This window comes from Pangasianodon hypophthalmus, chromosome 2, assembly GCF_027358585.1.
Source record: "Pangasianodon hypophthalmus isolate fPanHyp1 chromosome 2, fPanHyp1.pri, whole genome shotgun sequence".
NCBI classification, from domain to species: domain Eukaryota; kingdom Metazoa; phylum Chordata; class Actinopteri; order Siluriformes; family Pangasiidae; genus Pangasianodon; species Pangasianodon hypophthalmus.
This window is the reverse complement of record NC_069711.1, coordinates 2,868,738-2,887,164: the sequence shown is the minus strand read 5'-3', so window position 1 is coordinate 2,887,164 and position 18,427 is coordinate 2,868,738. Positions and strand designations below refer to the sequence as shown.

The following is an 18,427-nucleotide window of genomic DNA, read 5'->3' as shown; positions in this document are numbered from 1 at the left end:
TATCTACAAAAAAAAATTATATTTTTTACATTTTAAAAAATTGCATTTTTATTTATAAAAAAAAGTTAACAAAAAAATCAGCAAAGTTTATAATATCAGATCAGCTGCTTTGAGTTATTAAAAAAAATAATAAAAATTTTAAAAAAGATAAGAAAAGCATACTGTGACATAACTTCTCACAACATCGATATTATATGATCATTTCGCCCAGCCCTATGCACTATACTCCAGATGAGCTACACTCATGTTGATCTGTGAGCTAGTTAACTAGCACTTAGGGGTTGATAGATTAATTAATATTAATTTTGTTTTAAAGGAATAAAGATATAGAGAAGGCATTTTTAGTATATTCTGAAGCATTATGTAGGAATAACCCACTTCGGGATGTGATGTTATAGGAAAATAATCATCAACAGTGCTGTGTAATGAAACAGAGTTACAGTTGCTTATTTTCCTATAACAGCACATCCTAAAGTGTTTTATTCCTCTTACAACACAGCAACTTGCCAATTACTACAATTTTTTATTTAGTAAAAGGTGAGACATTACTTTTTATCCATTTATAGTTACATTTAATGCTGTGGAACACTTGTTCCCTTATCAGTCTCTCTCTTTTCTCTCTCTGAAAGGTATTAAGACGAAAAAGCATAGAACAATTTGGCACTGCTGTCAGAGCTACTATTACAGAACATTAATACAATTTAATTAACATTGAAACTTCTAACAATAAAGATTTGAGAATTTAACAGTGCTGTGGTACAGAAATAGACATTAAAAACATTGTTATGCTACATGGACTGTTAAATGGTTTAAAATACCACATCCAGGGGTACTTTAAAGCTTAAAGCGTAATGTTATTGGCACATTTTTAGGGGTTTTGGGGTTTGTTTGTTTTCTGACCTGGTGTGGGCTCCTCCCGTCCATCGTACTGCGTGTACAGAGTTATGATGTAATCGGTACTTGGCTGAAGACCTTTTATTTCATATCTTGTGGTACTCTGGGGGAAGGTCTGTGTGTGAACCCTGCTGCCTGTGGATAGACAGGAAGAAAGATCATTTCGGGTACTGCATCATTGTGGGTATTTACCAAAGATCCATACCTCAATCCTGAATTTAAAAAAAAAAAAAAAAAAAGAAAAAAAAAAAAAAAAGCACAAAACTGTGAGTGAATTGATTCTTCAGGAAGCCACACCCACTTTGGTTCTTTGGTTATCAACAATAAAGATTACAACAACAAGGGTGGAAGGTTATCACCTGAAATTCATAGTAATCTCTCCACAGTATACTACAAGTGTAGGTCAATTATAAAACTTTATATGTGCAACATAAATTAGAGAAACAGACTGTACGCAATCTTTCACATTGGCTGGCAATGACTACTTTAGTGTCCATGATGGTATAGTTGCAGATTTCTGAGTCACCTTCTCAAGTAACAGACACTAATCTGGAAATTATCTGGCACTGACAAATATACAGCTAGCTAGCAAGATATACTTTATCAATCTTGTAGGGGAAATTTGGTAAAAATAAATGAAACTTTATGAAGACACCCAAGCTCAGGATCAAACCCAGGACCTGAGAACTATAATGCAGTTGTTTCCTCTTGTGTGGAAATTAAAGTAAAGATGGATGTGCTCATCCATGATGTACAGCATGTATGCTTAATCATGCATTTTGTTATCTTGAGATCACAAAAAAAAAAAAAAAACTCATGGCCCTTCTGGACTTCTGTAGAAATCTGCAACTATACCATCATGGACACTACAGTGACTCAAAAGGGAAGTCAGTTTCACTGCCAGTCAACTTGAGGGACCAGGATGTAAACGGCCATGTTGATATGACATCACTCACTGAACTCAGGGTTGAGGAGACTTTCCCCAAGTTCCCGAGTAGGAATTCCAAATTGAGTAGTTTCCTTGGGTTTTTTTCCTTTCCTGGTCGGAGGATGAGTTACGACCTCTAGTCAAATGCAGCGTTAACTCAACTCTGAATATAATCATAAATGATCACAGATATTTATATTTACTTCTCTGTTTGTGAGTGAGTAACGCAGGGATGTAAACTGTGCCAATGAAGATATCGCGCAGTGTATAAAGCTTGCATGTGTATGTGTGTGTGCTCGAGTGTGTGACTCACTTGCTCCCTCTTTCCTCCACTCCAGTCGATAGCCCCTGGCTGCTGCTATGAAGTTCCAGGTCAGCAGGATGCTGGAGGGTCCTGTTGTAATGGCTCTCAAAACCTGCTGCTCTGCTCGCTCTAAAGTCCAAACACAGCATTACAAACATTTTGGGATTTTTATCCCATTTTAGACACACGTGCACACGCGTCCCGTCTGTGACTCAGATGTTTAATAATGATTCTGTTTTCTGAATCGCCAGACAGTGAGTCAGACTCTGAATCAAAAAGGAAAATTTAACATGCGTGACAGTGAGGAGCGTTACACAAAACCCGCGGTTCGCTTGGGTCTGATATCGTTTTGATGCAACGCGGCAAAGTGGAAACCGATTTCTTAATCACCCTTTCACCTTAAAAACACATAAATGTTTTCTTCATATGAATGAAAGCAAATAATATTTTGGTATTTCCATTCACAAGTAAAATCACCACTAGTTATTCTAAAACAAAAAGAGGAAAAATCTTGTTGACTTCTTGATTTAAAGACGAGATGCCGATAATCATGCAGATAATCAAGATAAAGAACTTTTTTTGATTTTTTTTTTTTTAAGTTCAAAGTCTCAAACTTGCGAGCAGTCAAGCTAATGAGAATTACGATGTACTAATTAGGACCCAATGATCTTTTACCCACATATCTGGTTCTATAATGACTCCCAAGTGTGTGTCAGAGAGAGACAGAGAGAGAGTGTGTGTGCGTGTGTGTGTGTGCACGCGTACCTATCTTAAAGCGTGCATTTGCTGCAGGCCCTTCTGTTTCCCCATTATACAGAGCAATGACTGTGACAATGTATTCCGTCTCCGGTCGCAGATTCACCAGTGTGTGAGCCTCACTGTCACCGCTCACCTCTACAGTCTCTATATCACTTCCTGCAAAACAGGGGAGGTAGAGAGAGAGAGAGAGAGAGAGAGAAAGAGAAAAAACAGGAAATGCAGAATAAAAGTAATACTCCAGCATTTTTCAACCTTTTCTCTTGACTATTGAGAAACTGCCTTTCGATATTAGCGATGTAACTGAGTACGAATATATTATCCAGATTTGAACAGTGTCCTAAATGAAAGTGAATGCAGATCTGAACAGCAGGTAAGCAGTTTTTTTAACGTAGCAGTCAGGCAGAAAACTAGAATTTAATATACTGTTTGTCATTGTATGTAGTATTCTGTTGCATGGTATCACTTAGTGTCAGTGTTTTTACAGAATTCATGATATTGTATCGCTGTCCACGTTTCACCCATCGATGTAGCTTCACTACAATACCAAACCATCTGACCACTGAGAATCCCTAGCGTGATCAACCAATCCAGACCCCTGACTGAGACACGTCACTCTGGCTTCACCCACATTGCGGATGAGTATAGTGTTTTTTAAACGCAAGCCAGAAGGAGATAACAGTGGTGCAAGTTTCTGATTTGCATTGTGTATCTTCAATATGTAGATATATTTACGCAGAACCTGGCAACCCTGGTCACGGAACATTAACAAACATTATATGAACGAGTAGTTTTAACCCGACCTGAACACTGCTTTACTGAGCTCTAAACTTTATAACAGACTTTATGACAGGTTGAAACAGTTAGCTTTTAAACAGTTAGCTTGCTTACTCAATCATGTTAGATAAGAGATAGAAAGCTTTCCGGAAAGTTCCACAGGGCATCTGGTTCAGGAGGAGAATAAATTAATATTCTGCAAATTACTACTTTTGTTGTTATAATTTGTGAATGACAATGTCTTCTTTTTCCAGCTGTTTTTTTTTTTTTTTAAAGTACTTTCTAGTGGTCACAGCGTTATATAAAATAAAAGTGTTCACAGAGTTTTATATTAAATAAAAATGAAACTTCCGGTATAGACCACACCCGCTCTCGGTTTAAATCTGAATCCAAAAACAGATACAAATATTTTGAGCAGTAAACAGATACAGATACAGGCATTGCTTTACTCCTGTATTAGATGTGAGTTTGGAATAAACAGGTTTTCTGCTAAACTTCTCTGTTTTACCAACTACAGTTTATTGTTTTTGTAACACTGACAAGTCCTGAACAAATATAAGCACATTAGATGGATCAACACACCTGAGTCACTTGCAACCTTCACTGAATGATCTTTTGTTTTTTGTTTTTTTAGTTCTCTTATCATTTTGAGTCTTGTGTGCTATCTTTTCCATCACTTCTATTTGTCTGTAATTTTGTAATCACTCTGTAATCACTGTTTTTATATGATGATTCTATCAGTGAGTGTTCCTGTGCAGATTAGCTGCGTAAGGAACCACCCTCTGAAGCCGATTAAGGAGATGTATAAACTTGTATACGCCCTTTCTATACAATTATGAATATTCATTATTTTGTAACCTTTGAGACATTTTACTCTTGTTTACAACTCACTATAAAGGAGCTATGCCTCCTCTGATCAGGGGCTCACTTCTGACGTACAGCTGAAGTGATAACTCATTGAGTTACACAGAGGAAGAATAAACCTCTCTCCTTTTTGATATATTAGATTGTCTGCTGGTTTTATTTGGGGAATAGAGAAGATTCTTCTAGAGCAGCTAGGTTACACTTCAACACAGTTCCACCCGAAACCCATTTGTTAGTGTGTTTGAATGCTCACCTACAAACGGGCCCCAGACCAGCCTGTAACCTCTGGCGCCACTCACTCCTTGCCAACGCACTTCAACACTGCTGTTTGAGCTTGTGACAACAGAGAGCTGTTGCACTCCTTGTAAACGCACTACACACACACACACACACACACACACACACACAAACACATACACACGAATAAATCAGCATACAGCATGACATCATAGTTTATCATTATGTATCATGTACAATACTAAATCTTTCACTTTTTATTCTTTACCACTCATAGCTTCACACATTAGCTGTGGAAAAAAGTTTATGTGGTTTATAAACAAGCAGTCTGTGCAGGTTTTGTATTTTTCCAGCTGCACATATAGTGTGATTCTCTGGCAGGTTAGGCTCAATTAAATTATGGACAGAGCAGATATCGTTATATAGGACATCGGCAACAAGGTCAATTTTATGAAAATCAGTTGCAGGCAATTTTGTCAGGAGTGACCTGCATCTGTTCATAGACGTGCACTGGTTTACAGTTTCCCATTTCAGCATGGTAGACGTGCTAATGCACTGCAGCAGCTTGCAACAGTGGCTAATCATCTACTGTCTAGGGTGGATGTACTGTAATGTACGTGTGCACGTGTGTACTCACGTGTGCTGGCCGTGAGCGTAGTGGGTGCAATATTGTTACGAGGGAAGAGCGGATACAGGTTGATAATGTATTCAGTGTCCGCCTGTAGACCGTCCAGCGTGAGAGAAGTGGCATCCGCCCCAAGCGTCTGCTCCCGCAGCAAGGATGCAGGCTTGCCTAAATGAGAACGTTCCCAGGTAATCAGATCAGATCAGACAGTCAGGTGAATGTGAATCCCAGTGAACACTATTCTATTTCTATTCTATACTATTTAAGTGTTCAAAAACAGAAACTTCAGACTAAAATGTTAGAGATCCAATGTTCTGCTTTTAAAAGAAATTTTTCGACACCTATTTCCTAAATTTTTTATACAAAAAGGGGTCTGAATAAGCACTATTTTAATTATATTTTCTAATTAACCAAAAATATTAGCATGCATATAATTTGCTCATTTTAAACAGGCACTATGTGGTAATCATAAACGATGGAAAAACAGTTTACTGTGTAGAGCCTGCAATGCTATGGTGTCATACTCGATGCCGTGAGCATATACAAATAGTCAACAGAAAGTTATTTGGAATTTGTCCCAACTGTATTGTGAAGATGGATGGCTAAGAAATAAAACTGAGAAATATTAGAGACAACAAAGGAATACTGCAGATAAATAAATAAGAACAAATTGCAATTACAAACAAATCTTAATTTAAAAATAAGAGGGCAATAAAAAGGGAGCAGGAAAAAGATGTCTATCCTAATGCTTGCCATCATCTCTTGCTTTTATATTACATCATATCACATTTGACAGCAAAGAAAAACTACGCTATTTCCTTCTTCAGTCTGCATTTTCTATCCCTGATTTTTTCTAGTTAAAAGTAAGTGCTTGTGCTCAAAAGTGGAGGTCTAGAAACTCCACTTCTGTTGCATCTACTCATGAAAAATCTGGCAACCTTGGAGGTGTGCCCTACGTGCAGGTGATTTGCATAATCTGAACGGGGAATTCAGAAAATCAACTTAAGTGGGTGCTTAGGCCATCTCTCAATACACGCAAATTTCCCAGTAAAAATATAGATGTAACTTCTGAACTTAATTCAGCAACCCTGAGTAGCATTGCATATTACATATTCAATGTACTACACTGTCCGTTTTAAGATAATAATTGTAACCCCCTCCCAAAACCAGGTGTAAATTAGTGGCATGCGTGTTGCTTGAGGATGTGTAGGCAGTGTTGCCAGGTGCATGGTTACGCTGCTGCAGTAGCTAGGGACCCAAGGAAGCAAAATCGCCCATGCTCTATGGGTGGAAGAGGTATACTCTCTCTTCCCTGTCAATCACAGCGACAGTAGCCAATCATGGGAGTCTGTGAGCTCAGAAGTGTGTGTACAAGAGTGTGGATTTCGCTTTCCTCAGAGTTTGTTACACTGTCCTGTGATGCAGCATGAGCAGCAGTTTCTGAAAAGTTGAGGCTGGCTGGCTTCACATATCTCAGAGAAAGCACGTGTTTGCCTTCACCCTCCCACGGGTGATAGCTGTTGTATAACAGGGGAGAGCTGGCTGGTGGGAAGGAATTAGCAGGAGAAAAATGGGTGAGGGAAAAAAAGAGCTCATTTCAACACCTTGGTGAAAGAACTGCTCAGGGAAACTATGTGTTTTAATATTGCTTTTCAATTGGGCTGCTTTTGAGGAATACATCTAACGAAGAAATTTAACACATTAGACCGGACTTTTCTGATTTCACCAGTTTCCAAGTACTACAGAAATTGCAGTTGAGCAAAAGAAAATGTAATACAGTCTAACTGAAATCTTTATATGCAATACTTTCTTATTAAAAACTCATTAGTGTTCAAATGGCCCACCAGTTGTATTAATGCCTTCTACATTCTTTACTTGTTCTGATGTGAGAGACATTATGTAATACCAAGTTCTTTTAATAACATATCTTTGTTCCCAAATATGCACTGCATTTTCCTTTTTTTGTCTCAAGCTGCTCTGAGTTGACTGTTTCATCAGCTTTTAAACCACAATTTGCACCTCAAGCAGAGCATTTACTAGGTGGTCCCTGGTGCATTTTGTGGTCTCAGACACACTGCGAGTGCATTTTGCAGCTACATTATGTTGTGTTTCGCACTGTACACACATACATCTGGCCCCGACAGCCCTAAAAGAACCAAAAAGATTTGCATCTTCTAACATTTTTTAGTGACAGATGATCAAAGCCGTGCAGAGACGGGCAGGCGTGGGATAAAACCTTGCAGGTGCAGACATGAAAAATGAGACACCAGAACCGTGCTGCAGGATTTCACCCTAAATGGCACACAGATTTTTACACTGACAGCAACAGCAACATGCTCGAGTGACAGACACCTGGACTGGGTCAGACATTTCTCAACATGTATATAAAACCCACAGACCTGGCTAAATATAGAGACACACCTAATCTGACCTATTAAGATCTGCCAACTTGAACACTACACTCGCAGGATACACAGAACAGACGGATAATGCCCACTATTCACTGCAGAACAAAAGCACTCTCAGTTGTGAACAGTTCAATCACTTCCTGGATATTTTAATACAAATGTTTGCCCAAAGAAAACTGAAGTACATAAAGAGTCATATTCAGAGTTAAAGACTCTGGGAAAAAAAAAAAATGACCTCAATATTTACACATGGGAAAGTTAAGCGTATTCAGAGTTGGGTGACGTACGCACTGAACTGCTGTTATATGTAGTATATGTAGTGAGAGACAATTTAAAAATTGAAAAATAGGACTAATATGATAACCTATGACTGAGAAAATAAACATTTTAACAGGAGTCTAGTACATGGCTAGTTTTGATCATCACTTTAATTTGGTTTAATTTAACAACACGGCTTCCATCCTCATTATTCAGAAGCTTACAAAATAACACTATTATTTTGTGTCATTAAATCGTAATGTGTATGCTATTTTATCAGGCTTTTAATTCAAATGAATAAAAATAATTTATGTTGTTGTTTCAAATTCAGCGTGTTCTCCTTAGAGACACATGACCACTGCTGAAGGATAAGCTGATCACGCACTCATGTGCAGAAAAAAAATTTTGTGGGCTTTAAAGGGACAAAATTATTAATCCAATAAGAGGTTCATATTTATGTATTTAATATTGGCCTCAAATGAAATTTTTAGTGTATTTACAGCCCAAAACATAAAATTCAGCATGACATATTGTGGATGCACCAAACTGTCAGACAGTGGCACTGGACTTAAAACTGCTCCCCACCAGAGCCAATATCACACATGAAAAATGTGCTCAAGTTCAACTGCATGTCACTTAGACACACCTCTGTTTCATTTAAACTTCACCCTGTGTATGTAACTCTCACACATTCTGAATAGCACTTTAGGCTGTAGTTAAAACTGAGGTCAGAACACCAATGTGTGGAAAGAAATGCGTAGTGCTCAGGTGTCTCCCGTATCAGCATAGTGAAGGGGTCAAGATTCATAAGTGCTACAGATAAACCATACACATACGCAGGTCTGCGTGTTTAAGTATTTAAATATAATAAATACATTAACACAATCTCTCACATCAGTCATTATTTTATTCATCTTGCTTTGCTACAATATACATCCAACTTACCTTATCCATTTATGCATGTGTGTGTGTGTGTGTGTGTGTGTTACCTCTGGGTCCATATGTAATCCTGTAGCCCTGTATGGAGCCAGAAGGAGGGTCCCATGCCAGAGCTAAAGTAAAGAACCCCGCCTGTACCAACCGCAGTGAGGCCACGCCCTGCACAGACCCTAACAATGAAGAATTAAAGTTGGTTATGTCTTTATAGCACTCTCTCTTGTAGTAGTATTTGTGCTATTATTAGTTCAAGCATGGGCATGTATGTGAGGGTGTGCATGTTCTCCAGATGCAAGCTGTTCCTCTCACTAGTTCGAGCCTTGGCAGACACGGACTCGCCCACGCTGTTGGGGTACTGGGCGATAACCGACACTAAATACTCTGTGCCTGAGCGCAGATCCCGCGCCAAGTAGGCCTGCTGACTGGCTGGCACCATCTCCTGAGAGTCAGAAAAACATTTTGACATGATTAGAATATACGGCGTCACTGAGTAACATTTTTTTTTCTGCAAACCTGTGATTAGATCATACTCTTCTAATCAATATTCACAGAAATATGAAATCTGTGTAGATATAAAGATCGACACAGTCTGCCTCAGCATTTATAGCTCGTCTATCCTTCACTCATGCTTGCCAGAACATGGACAGCCGGGTTCCTAATTCCTTGAGTTTATTTAGAGTCAAGTGTTATTGTGGAAATCTCATAGTAATAATAATAATAATAATATAATTATCCCACAGAGTTGTTGAATACTTGTTGAATAGCACTGTTAAACTTGTGAAGTTTATTTACATTTTGTGGATTGAGTCAGTATCAGTGCATTGTAAAGCTGTAACTTTACGTTTTTCGATATGGGAGAGTTTCTCAGATTAGAGGAATTTACACTTTGGTTTCTCTGTAACACGACAGGCTGCGTTTTTTTTTTCTCATTTAATTTCAAGAGAGAGAAAAAAAGAGAGTCTGGTGAGAGAATGACTGTTTACGGCTGCTTTAATATAAGGGATAACAGAAACTAACTTGTTTTGTGAATGTACCACAACATTAGTGTAACTATAAAAAGCATGTGTCATTCTTTATTAAATAAAAATTGTCAGTGTTCGCAAACTGCTTTGGTGTAAGGTGACTAAAACACTTTGCTAAGATCAAATTCCGCTTCATCACATCACCTTGAAGTTGATTATTTTAAGTGTTTTATTCCATACACTGCAGCTCAGTGCGCTTCACAAGAAAGTAAAAAGACAATAAAACAAATAATATCATCAAGTAGAGATATGCACTGCAGTTACAATAAAATATAAACAATTAAGAAACAGCATAAAAAAACCAAGAAAAATTGTCAATAAAAACAGAGAAAATGGTACAAAATATAGCTCTTAAACACATACCCTACTGACTTCTACACAGGGAAATACAGAAGTGTCATTTCAGGGGTAAATTACACACAGCTGTGTGTATTAGGGGTGTAACACTATGCCACTATCTGTATCTGAATTTGATCCAGAAGTGGGTGTGGCCTAAACCGATCTCTTTTTTAAAATCTAATTTCCGATTTGACCCAGAAGGCCGTGGCCTGAAACGAGTTCTTTTTTTAAAACCTATATTTGGATTTGACTCAGAAGTAGGCGTGGCCTGAACAGATTTAAACACTAACACAGTCTATAACAACAAATTAATTAGAGATTCCATTTGATTAGCTGGTAAGATTTCCATTTAAATATAATGAAGAACCAAAAACATGCAAAAGGTTTTTAAATAATCAAATTTCTGATTTCAAATGCTGCCGTGTGCCTATATGGAGCAACAGCTCTAATTTGAAGTGACACTGCAGCACGGAGTGTCGAGCAGCCTTGAGACCTCAGACCGCTCGGAACGATGGCACCAAACAGTGCAAAAAAAGAGCAGAGCAGAACAGAGTAAACTTCCCTGCCATTCCCTGCCAAAGAAACACACACAAGCTATGACAGGACATGTTAACCACATGGCAGATCAAAGCTGGGGGAACTCCGAACTGTCAACAAGTGGACAAAATCAGTGAATGAGGAAATAAAAGTTAACCTATATTACTCGTACATCAGCAACAACACAGTCACAGCCCCCTCTCACCTGTCGCTGCTCTGCTGTTACTGGCTGACCCAGACCAGACAGTGGAGTGTACTGGACCAGATAGCTCGTTACAGGCCCTCCTGCAGCCGTCCACCTGAACCGCATCGAATTAAAGGTCTCGTCTGTAAACTTCAAGTCAGTCGGACCGCTGAAGGCAGCTGAGAACAAAAGCAGACACTGACGTGAGTATTCTGTATATCTTTAAAAGCATACAGGATGATTGTTTTGTCTCTAAATACCGTCACTTGAATAGGAGCCACCGGACGCTGAACAGACACGTGGAGACAGCGTGGGCAGCAGAGAACTGAGATCTTTAAACTTCTCAATAAAGGAGGTGAATTCACTTTGAGGAGCCGATGAGATGAGCTCCAGTTCTCTCTGATCTGCACTCTTTATACCTGAGGGAGATCGAGACACAGATCACTAACAACAATAAACAAGAAGGAAACAGGAAAATGCAAAAGAACTAATTAAATAACTAGAGATGGCACTGATCTGATTGAGACTGATACAAAAAGGACAGATTAGATATTGGAGAAAAAATAAATCAGATCTAATTCTGTAACAAATATAACACATTTTTGTCAGGATTGATTTTATTATATTTAGATTGTACAATTTTATAGTTATTTATATTTGAAATGTAAGTGATTTTTGTGTTTAATTTTAACACAATAAAAAAGCTGCTGTTTTGTACAAGTCATGTTTTTAGCTACATATTTTTTCCATTAAAAATCATTTTGAAGCTCAGTATTTTTCTAAAGAAAAAATCTTCAGCCGATACTCACAGCTTCAGTATCGCTATCGGAAAAAAGAAAAAGTGGTATCATGCTATCTCTAAAAATAACCCCAGAAAAAATCTATCCAAGTCGCAGTTCTCACCCACGGCAAATATCTTGACTCCTAAGCTGTGCAGTTTCTCGGCAGGATCCTGAACATTGTCCTGAGATTTCCCATCTGTGATAAGAATAACAAGCTTGGACAGAAGGAGAGACAGATGTTAATTCAATAATTATTATTATGAATTAAATTAATAAATAATTATTCATTGTTACAATCATTGTTTATTATTAAAAATAACCACATTATTATTATTATTATCATCATCATAATTATTATTATTGGCAATGGAAGTAGTATTGTTCCCTCAGTATATATTCTCAAAACATTTCACATATAAAAAAATATATAATTAATAGCTTAAATAATTAAAACATTAAAAACATTAATTATGGTAATTATTAGTTCAATAATCAATTAAGAATTAAATAAATAATTAATTTAATTATCTACTTAAATATCAATTTAACTAAAAATCTATGACTACTACTAATCATTAAAAGTATGATTTGTATTGTAGGGTAAAACGCCCAAGAACTGTGAATATGCAAGGGTAGAACAAGTGTTTTTAATCTGTATCAAAGCGCCATCTCTAGAATCTGAACATTATTTCAGACTTTGGAGCTTCTTTCACCGGTGAGGCTGAGACCGATCCTCGGCTCACCTTGGGCACATCTCTGGTGGTTCTGGGGTTGAAGAAGTTATCTGCTATGTACTTAAGCCCAGCTCCGGTGCGAGTGTTTCCTCCTTTATAGTTCAGGTTCTCTATAGCACTCAGCAGCTCCGTGCCGCTTAGATACGTAGTGAAGGTAAATTCCACCCTGAGAACAGCGACAAGACATTTAACCAGCACAGAGTAAACTAGAAATCACACCAGGCATGTCTTTGGATTGTAATTATTTTTTCTTATATTTGTTACAAATATTTGTGGTATTTCCACATTAACTGTACTGTGTTTTGTGTTTTTTTCTATAACAAAGTGGACGTCCGAAGTCCTCTGCTGACTTTGTAAAATGTAAAATGAGTCCAGGTTTATAATGAGAAGTCACTGCATGAACAAGGTGATGTGCATGTTAGCTTTATCAGCAACAAGACGCTTTTTAGCCTCTGAATCATACAAACAAAGGCGTGTAAAAAATTAATCAGTGTATAAATGTGTGCAATTTCATGATCAAAATCCTGAAAAATGAGCACTAATTTGCATACAAGATTAACTGTGCACATAAAAACTGGGTATGTTGCAGACGATTTACAAACAATAAATGAAGAAGGTCACAATGTTTACAAGCGGCACATGTGTGCTGTTTGTTCATGAAAGCCACACTGGGTTCAGTATAATTTGGTATAATTTTGTCTTCATCTAGCAGAAATGGACTTCTGCAAATACAATACCTGCCCTTCGGTCGTATTACTTTGCTCACAAAATCTCTACTCTTGAAGTGACTTTCAGGCTGCAGGAAATCACACTGATGGTGCAAAATTAATCTATTAGCAATGACTATGTCTTGTATTTTACTCTTTTAGGTAGAAACACTCTAAATTGCATATTAATTAAGGCAAACACTCAAAACCAGACAAGATGTGCTATTTTTGTCCATGCAATCCTCCACAGACTTTCTTAGTAAATAAATTTGCATGTTTTTTGCTTGATGTGGAAGAAGAAGAAGAAGAAGAAGAAGAAGGCTTTGTCACATATACATTACAGAACAGTGAATTTTTTTTCTTTGCATATCCCAGCTTGTTAATAAACTGGGTTAATCAAGTTTACATGTGTTTTTACACACACAAACCTTTAGTAAATCTTCAATAACAGTGTGTTTCTTTTATAAACTGCAGAAAAGAGGTTTGTGGAGTCCTAGTCATAGCCTCATTGAAGTCTCACAGTAAACTTCCCTTTATACCAAATTTTATTAACAAACAAAATAAAAACAGACTTTCTGAGATTCTTTGAGGTGATCTTATGTTTAGGAATTGTGGTTTGTAACAGCTGAGTCAGGCAGTTCACTTAACCATGCGATATACGACTGTGGGACAGTGAACAAACAGCATATTTCTATTTATGGTAACAAGTATGGACTGAAATGTAGGTTAAAATGAAAAAGCACATGTGAGACTGAGAACTAAAAATTGAAAAAGTGAAATATTTCAACACAGACACAGACCTTGCTGTGTCGCTGTACTGCACAGCTCCGACCCGGATGCCAGCAGGTCCCACTGCTTTGGCGTAGGGTCTGATGATCCCTGCCATGAAACTCCTCACAAGAGCAAAGTTGGTACGTCCGATACTGGATGAGCCGTCCACCAGGAACACGATATCCGCAGCACCGACATTATTACACGTGCCTGTATGCGGAGAAAGGTGTTAAATCAACACCCTTTGTAAATGCACATGTTAAACACGTGTGGCAAAAACTCGTCAGTCGCTGAGGAAAACTAGAGTTTTGACCGAAACTGAGTTTTAAGATGTATGCTTTCTAAAGCTTTCTAACTTTCTAAACTTGCCTTGGATTTGTGCAAAGATCTCATCATATAAAAATGCAAATGGTTCGTCTACCTAAAGGTGTTTTAATTACTAACTTGCTAGCTTAGTGCGCTGCAAAAACTGATGTCTTAGCAAGCGAAGATATCCTGAATAAAGAAAGATTATGTACTGTTTTGCATTATATAAATAAATATAAGACTGTTAAGATTATTTCTAGACGTTTTCTAAATCAAGCTGAAAATTGTCTTATTCTATTGTCAGATTATTTCTACATATAAGAAAAATTTACACTTGAAGAGAGCAAAAATATTTAGAAATACGTTTAGTAAGCTTATATTTGTTTATCTAATACACAGAAATATTAGATACATTTTCCTACATTCAAGATATTTTTACATTCTAAGATATCATTTTTTGCAGCATGTGATTTCCTCACACAGGGAATGTCATGCTTTGATCAAGTTGTTGGTTGTGTGCGACAGTAAAAATGGACATCAGCTGTATAACGGTTTAATTACTCTTACTGTAGAGAGGCAGCAGACAAAGTTGTAATGTTTGAATGGTAATAAGTAAAAAAAAATGGGAAATTTAGCCAACAGAACAAAACTCACTGAAATACTCAGTGATCATTTCAGCACTGATGTACAAATGTTCAGCACAAAATGTTGCGAGTCATATTTACATCAGGAAATGAGACTAGAGATTCTGATGAGGCTTTCCACTGTAAATGTATAATCTGTTATATTATATCTATAACTATATTATAAAATGTTTCACAAGATTACAAATACATTGACGATGTATCTAATCGTGTGGTTTTATTATTGTTAAAGCTATTCATCAGTAGGTGTGAGTATTTTAATAAGTTAGACAGCTAGAAATTCGGCTTCCATGAGAATAGATGTGAATGTCATGCTCAAGGTGTCTGATTTTGACCGGCTTCAACTGCCTCTGAATGAGATGAGATTAGCAGAACTCTTTCTCAGGTCTAAGTGAAAGATACAGATAGTGAAAAATAACAGATGTGCGAATGCCTTTCACCTATTCTAGACATTTTAGCTCTAGTATCAAATTTCTGTAAAAGATGTCTGATGTTATCCACAAGAAAGAGTATGAGAGAATGAGAATGAAGGTGTTAACGTTAATTAGAATGACGTGTGACACTTAGCATTTACACAATGTCACCAACTGCATCACGCTTTAAAGTTTTTTGAGATGTGGGTAAAAGCAAACCACAAGTGTATTCGTTCTTCTCTTTTCTCATTCACATTGTATAATGCTGGTGTTAGTGCTTTCTAGAAGCACTGCTGAAGTCTCTGTAGGTGAGCTTTGAAAGTCGTTACCTTGAGCTGTAGATCTGTTTGGGAGGGACAGCAACACTGCAGCCACCAAAGTCCGGTGCCACATCTTTTCTCTGTATAAAAACGCACACACACACAGTCACTGAAAAGCAACACATAAATCTGTTAGTAACCCACGATTTCCCACAGCGCTGTTAAATTCCCACAGTGCTGTTAAATTCACGATTAAATTCAAGATTCTGTAATATAAACTTGTGATTTGTAGCTGCACTACTGTCTGACAGTATTGCAGCTGCAAATCACAAGTTTATATTAAAGGATAATCCTTTAATAAAACTAGAATTTAATATATTATTACTCATGGTATGTATTCTGTTGCACAGGACTGTATCGCTTGCTGTACATGATTTTAAGTTGTTTTTCTGTTTTCGCCCACGCTACAATACCCAGCATGCAATACGTAATTCTAGCATTGGGAGTCGCTGCTGTGATCGAACAATCCGGACCTCTGAATGAGACACGTGACTCCATCTGGTGTACATGCAAGAAAACACTTCTAAACTGTCACATTGTGCATACTATCAAACTTGACATGTTTCCAAGCCAACGGAAGATTTTACAAGCAATTTGGAGGTATAATCCTGGTCCGAGTTGCCCCATCTTTCCAGAGCCCATTTCAACTCAGATAAGCAGCTAACTATCAGAAAAACTGGTGTGTTAACTAAGAATTTAACAGGTTAATTTGACTAATTAACCAACATGCCTAATTTATATCACTATTATATAACAAACTTACGTAGCTCTACATCAATCACGTTCTTATTCAGGAGTTGCCTTTAATTGGCCATTTAGTAATCTACAATACTGCAGCTGCAAATCACAGATTTATATTAATGCACTCCTTCTAATACGTTATCGTTTCTATAGTAACAACTTACACATGGACTTGCACACAAACAGATTAAAAATGTCTGTCATTGTTGATATGGGAGTCTCCAGTGTCAGTGTCAGAACAGTCAGAGGTAAAGCTATAACTTTAAGTTCTCTATAACAGCAGCTCTGACAGTAGTACAGCTGCAAATCACAGGTTTATAATAATGCACTCGTTGTAATACGTTACCTTTTCTACAGTAACAGCTCATTCACAGAGACGTGTACGGCGGACGTTCCACATAAACGGATCCGAGTCATGTGTACTCGTTGATATTCTTTGAGGAGACATTTATTTAACATTAATTAAAAACCTATAAGCAGTTATTCCCTCACCAGCCTCTAATTTTTCTCTGTCTTGAAGTTAATAAAACAAACTCCTCACAGTTTTTCATGTTATTGAGAAACCACAAAGTGTAAACTGCTCTGTCCTGCAGATGTCAGAAAATTAATCAACACCTTCAGAATTCAACAGCACCGGGGTATAAACAGCTTTACTTCATAAGTTGGAGATTTTGTTAATGGCAATATTTCAGCATTTCTATGTAACTAGCACTAATAAATTTGTTACTGATGGAACATTCAAAGTTAACCAGTGTAATGATTGTATACAATAGCCTAAAGGCTGTGAAGTTGCAGAAGCTTGTCGCCTCTTGTAATTTTCTGCCCCAGCGTCAAAGCAAAGATGAGCAGCCTCCTCCTCATCAGAAGCCTATAACAAACACAACTCCAGAAAGAAATAACAGGCTGAGCTGAACAATGTCCTGTTGTTCCCCAGTGCAGTGAAAGGTAGATAGTTTCCGACAAACGTGTACATACATAAACGTGTCATCAAATCTTCTAAGACCGGATTCTGAGACATATAATGAGCAGCTGTGGGGGTTCTTTTTCCTATGACTCTTACTTGTGGAAAGAAATTTTTTTTTTTATGTACAGAAGCTCCTAATAAGTCTGGAGTTTGATTTGGTTTTATGTGACTTAATGCCCTTAAGGCCATCAAGGAGTCTAAACCTGTACCATAACATTCAGGTTACAACAACCATCATCCCGAATTGCAGACACACCTATACACATGGACACACACACACACAGAGACAAATACATAGACGCACACACAGACACACATACACAGAGACACACAGACACACACACAGACACACGCAGCTTGTATAGAAAAATTCCGAGCTCTCATGTAAAGCCCCCTGAATTGATCATGCACAGTAAAGTACTGAAAAGGTCTCTGAAACAATGTGAAATGTTAAAAATTAAAAAACAATGTGAATTTAGCATTGCCAAACAAGAGCTAACTGTTTAAAAACATAGTTTTTGAGCCCAGGGGTACCTTAAAGAAACTTTAGAAGTAACCATAGGTCACTTTGTAGACAGAAAACCCGCAGAAGATCGTTTTATCTGAGACTTACCTAAGCTACAATGGAAAACTTGACATCTCATCAGGGGAAATCAACATGTGAAGCTACCACTGCCATGTGGGCAAACAGCACTCTCTAAGTTCTCTAATATAGCTGTCAATGATAGTCAGTCTGTTTAATACACTAGTTAGCTAATTAATCTGTCAATGCTGCTATTTCAAATATAATTATGTCAGTGTTTTCCATACACAAGTGATACTTTAGTGTCTTGCCCAGGTAAATTCACGATCACTCAGCCATGTCTTATTTTTTACTTTCTTGCGCTAGTTTAGTTAATATAACATACTACAAACTGACACCTCACAGCTCCAAGGTGCACAGTTCCATCCTGAGTTTGGGTTAAAGCCGGTTTAT

The 18,427-nt window shown here is 37.5% G+C and overlaps 1 protein-coding gene across 5 annotated transcripts in view; it reads right to left on the bottom strand.

Moving 5' to 3' along the window:
- The window catches only part of col7a1 (collagen, type VII, alpha 1), a 103,976-nt gene that overhangs the window by 72,739 nt on the left and 12,810 nt on the right, over positions 1-18,427 (bottom strand). For all 5 annotated transcript variants that reach the window (XM_053229084.1, XM_053229088.1, XM_053229090.1 and 2 more), the window contains 13 exons: positions 15,756-15,826; positions 14,093-14,273; positions 12,595-12,751; positions 11,973-12,066; positions 11,330-11,488; positions 11,091-11,248; positions 9,297-9,426; positions 9,041-9,160; positions 5,398-5,553; positions 4,777-4,896; positions 2,892-3,041; positions 2,136-2,255; positions 901-1,029 (listed from right to left, as the gene is read on the bottom strand). In XM_053229084.1, the coding sequence (XP_053085059.1) occupies positions 901-1,029; positions 2,136-2,255; positions 2,892-3,041; positions 4,777-4,896; positions 5,398-5,553; positions 9,041-9,160; positions 9,297-9,426; positions 11,091-11,248; positions 11,330-11,488; positions 11,973-12,066; positions 12,595-12,751; positions 14,093-14,273; positions 15,756-15,819 (1,738 nt within the window). In that variant the 5' untranslated portion in view covers positions 15,820-15,826. The remainder of the gene's footprint in view (positions 1-900; positions 1,030-2,135; positions 2,256-2,891; positions 3,042-4,776; positions 4,897-5,397; positions 5,554-9,040; positions 9,161-9,296; positions 9,427-11,090; positions 11,249-11,329; positions 11,489-11,972; positions 12,067-12,594; positions 12,752-14,092; positions 14,274-15,755; positions 15,827-18,427) is intronic.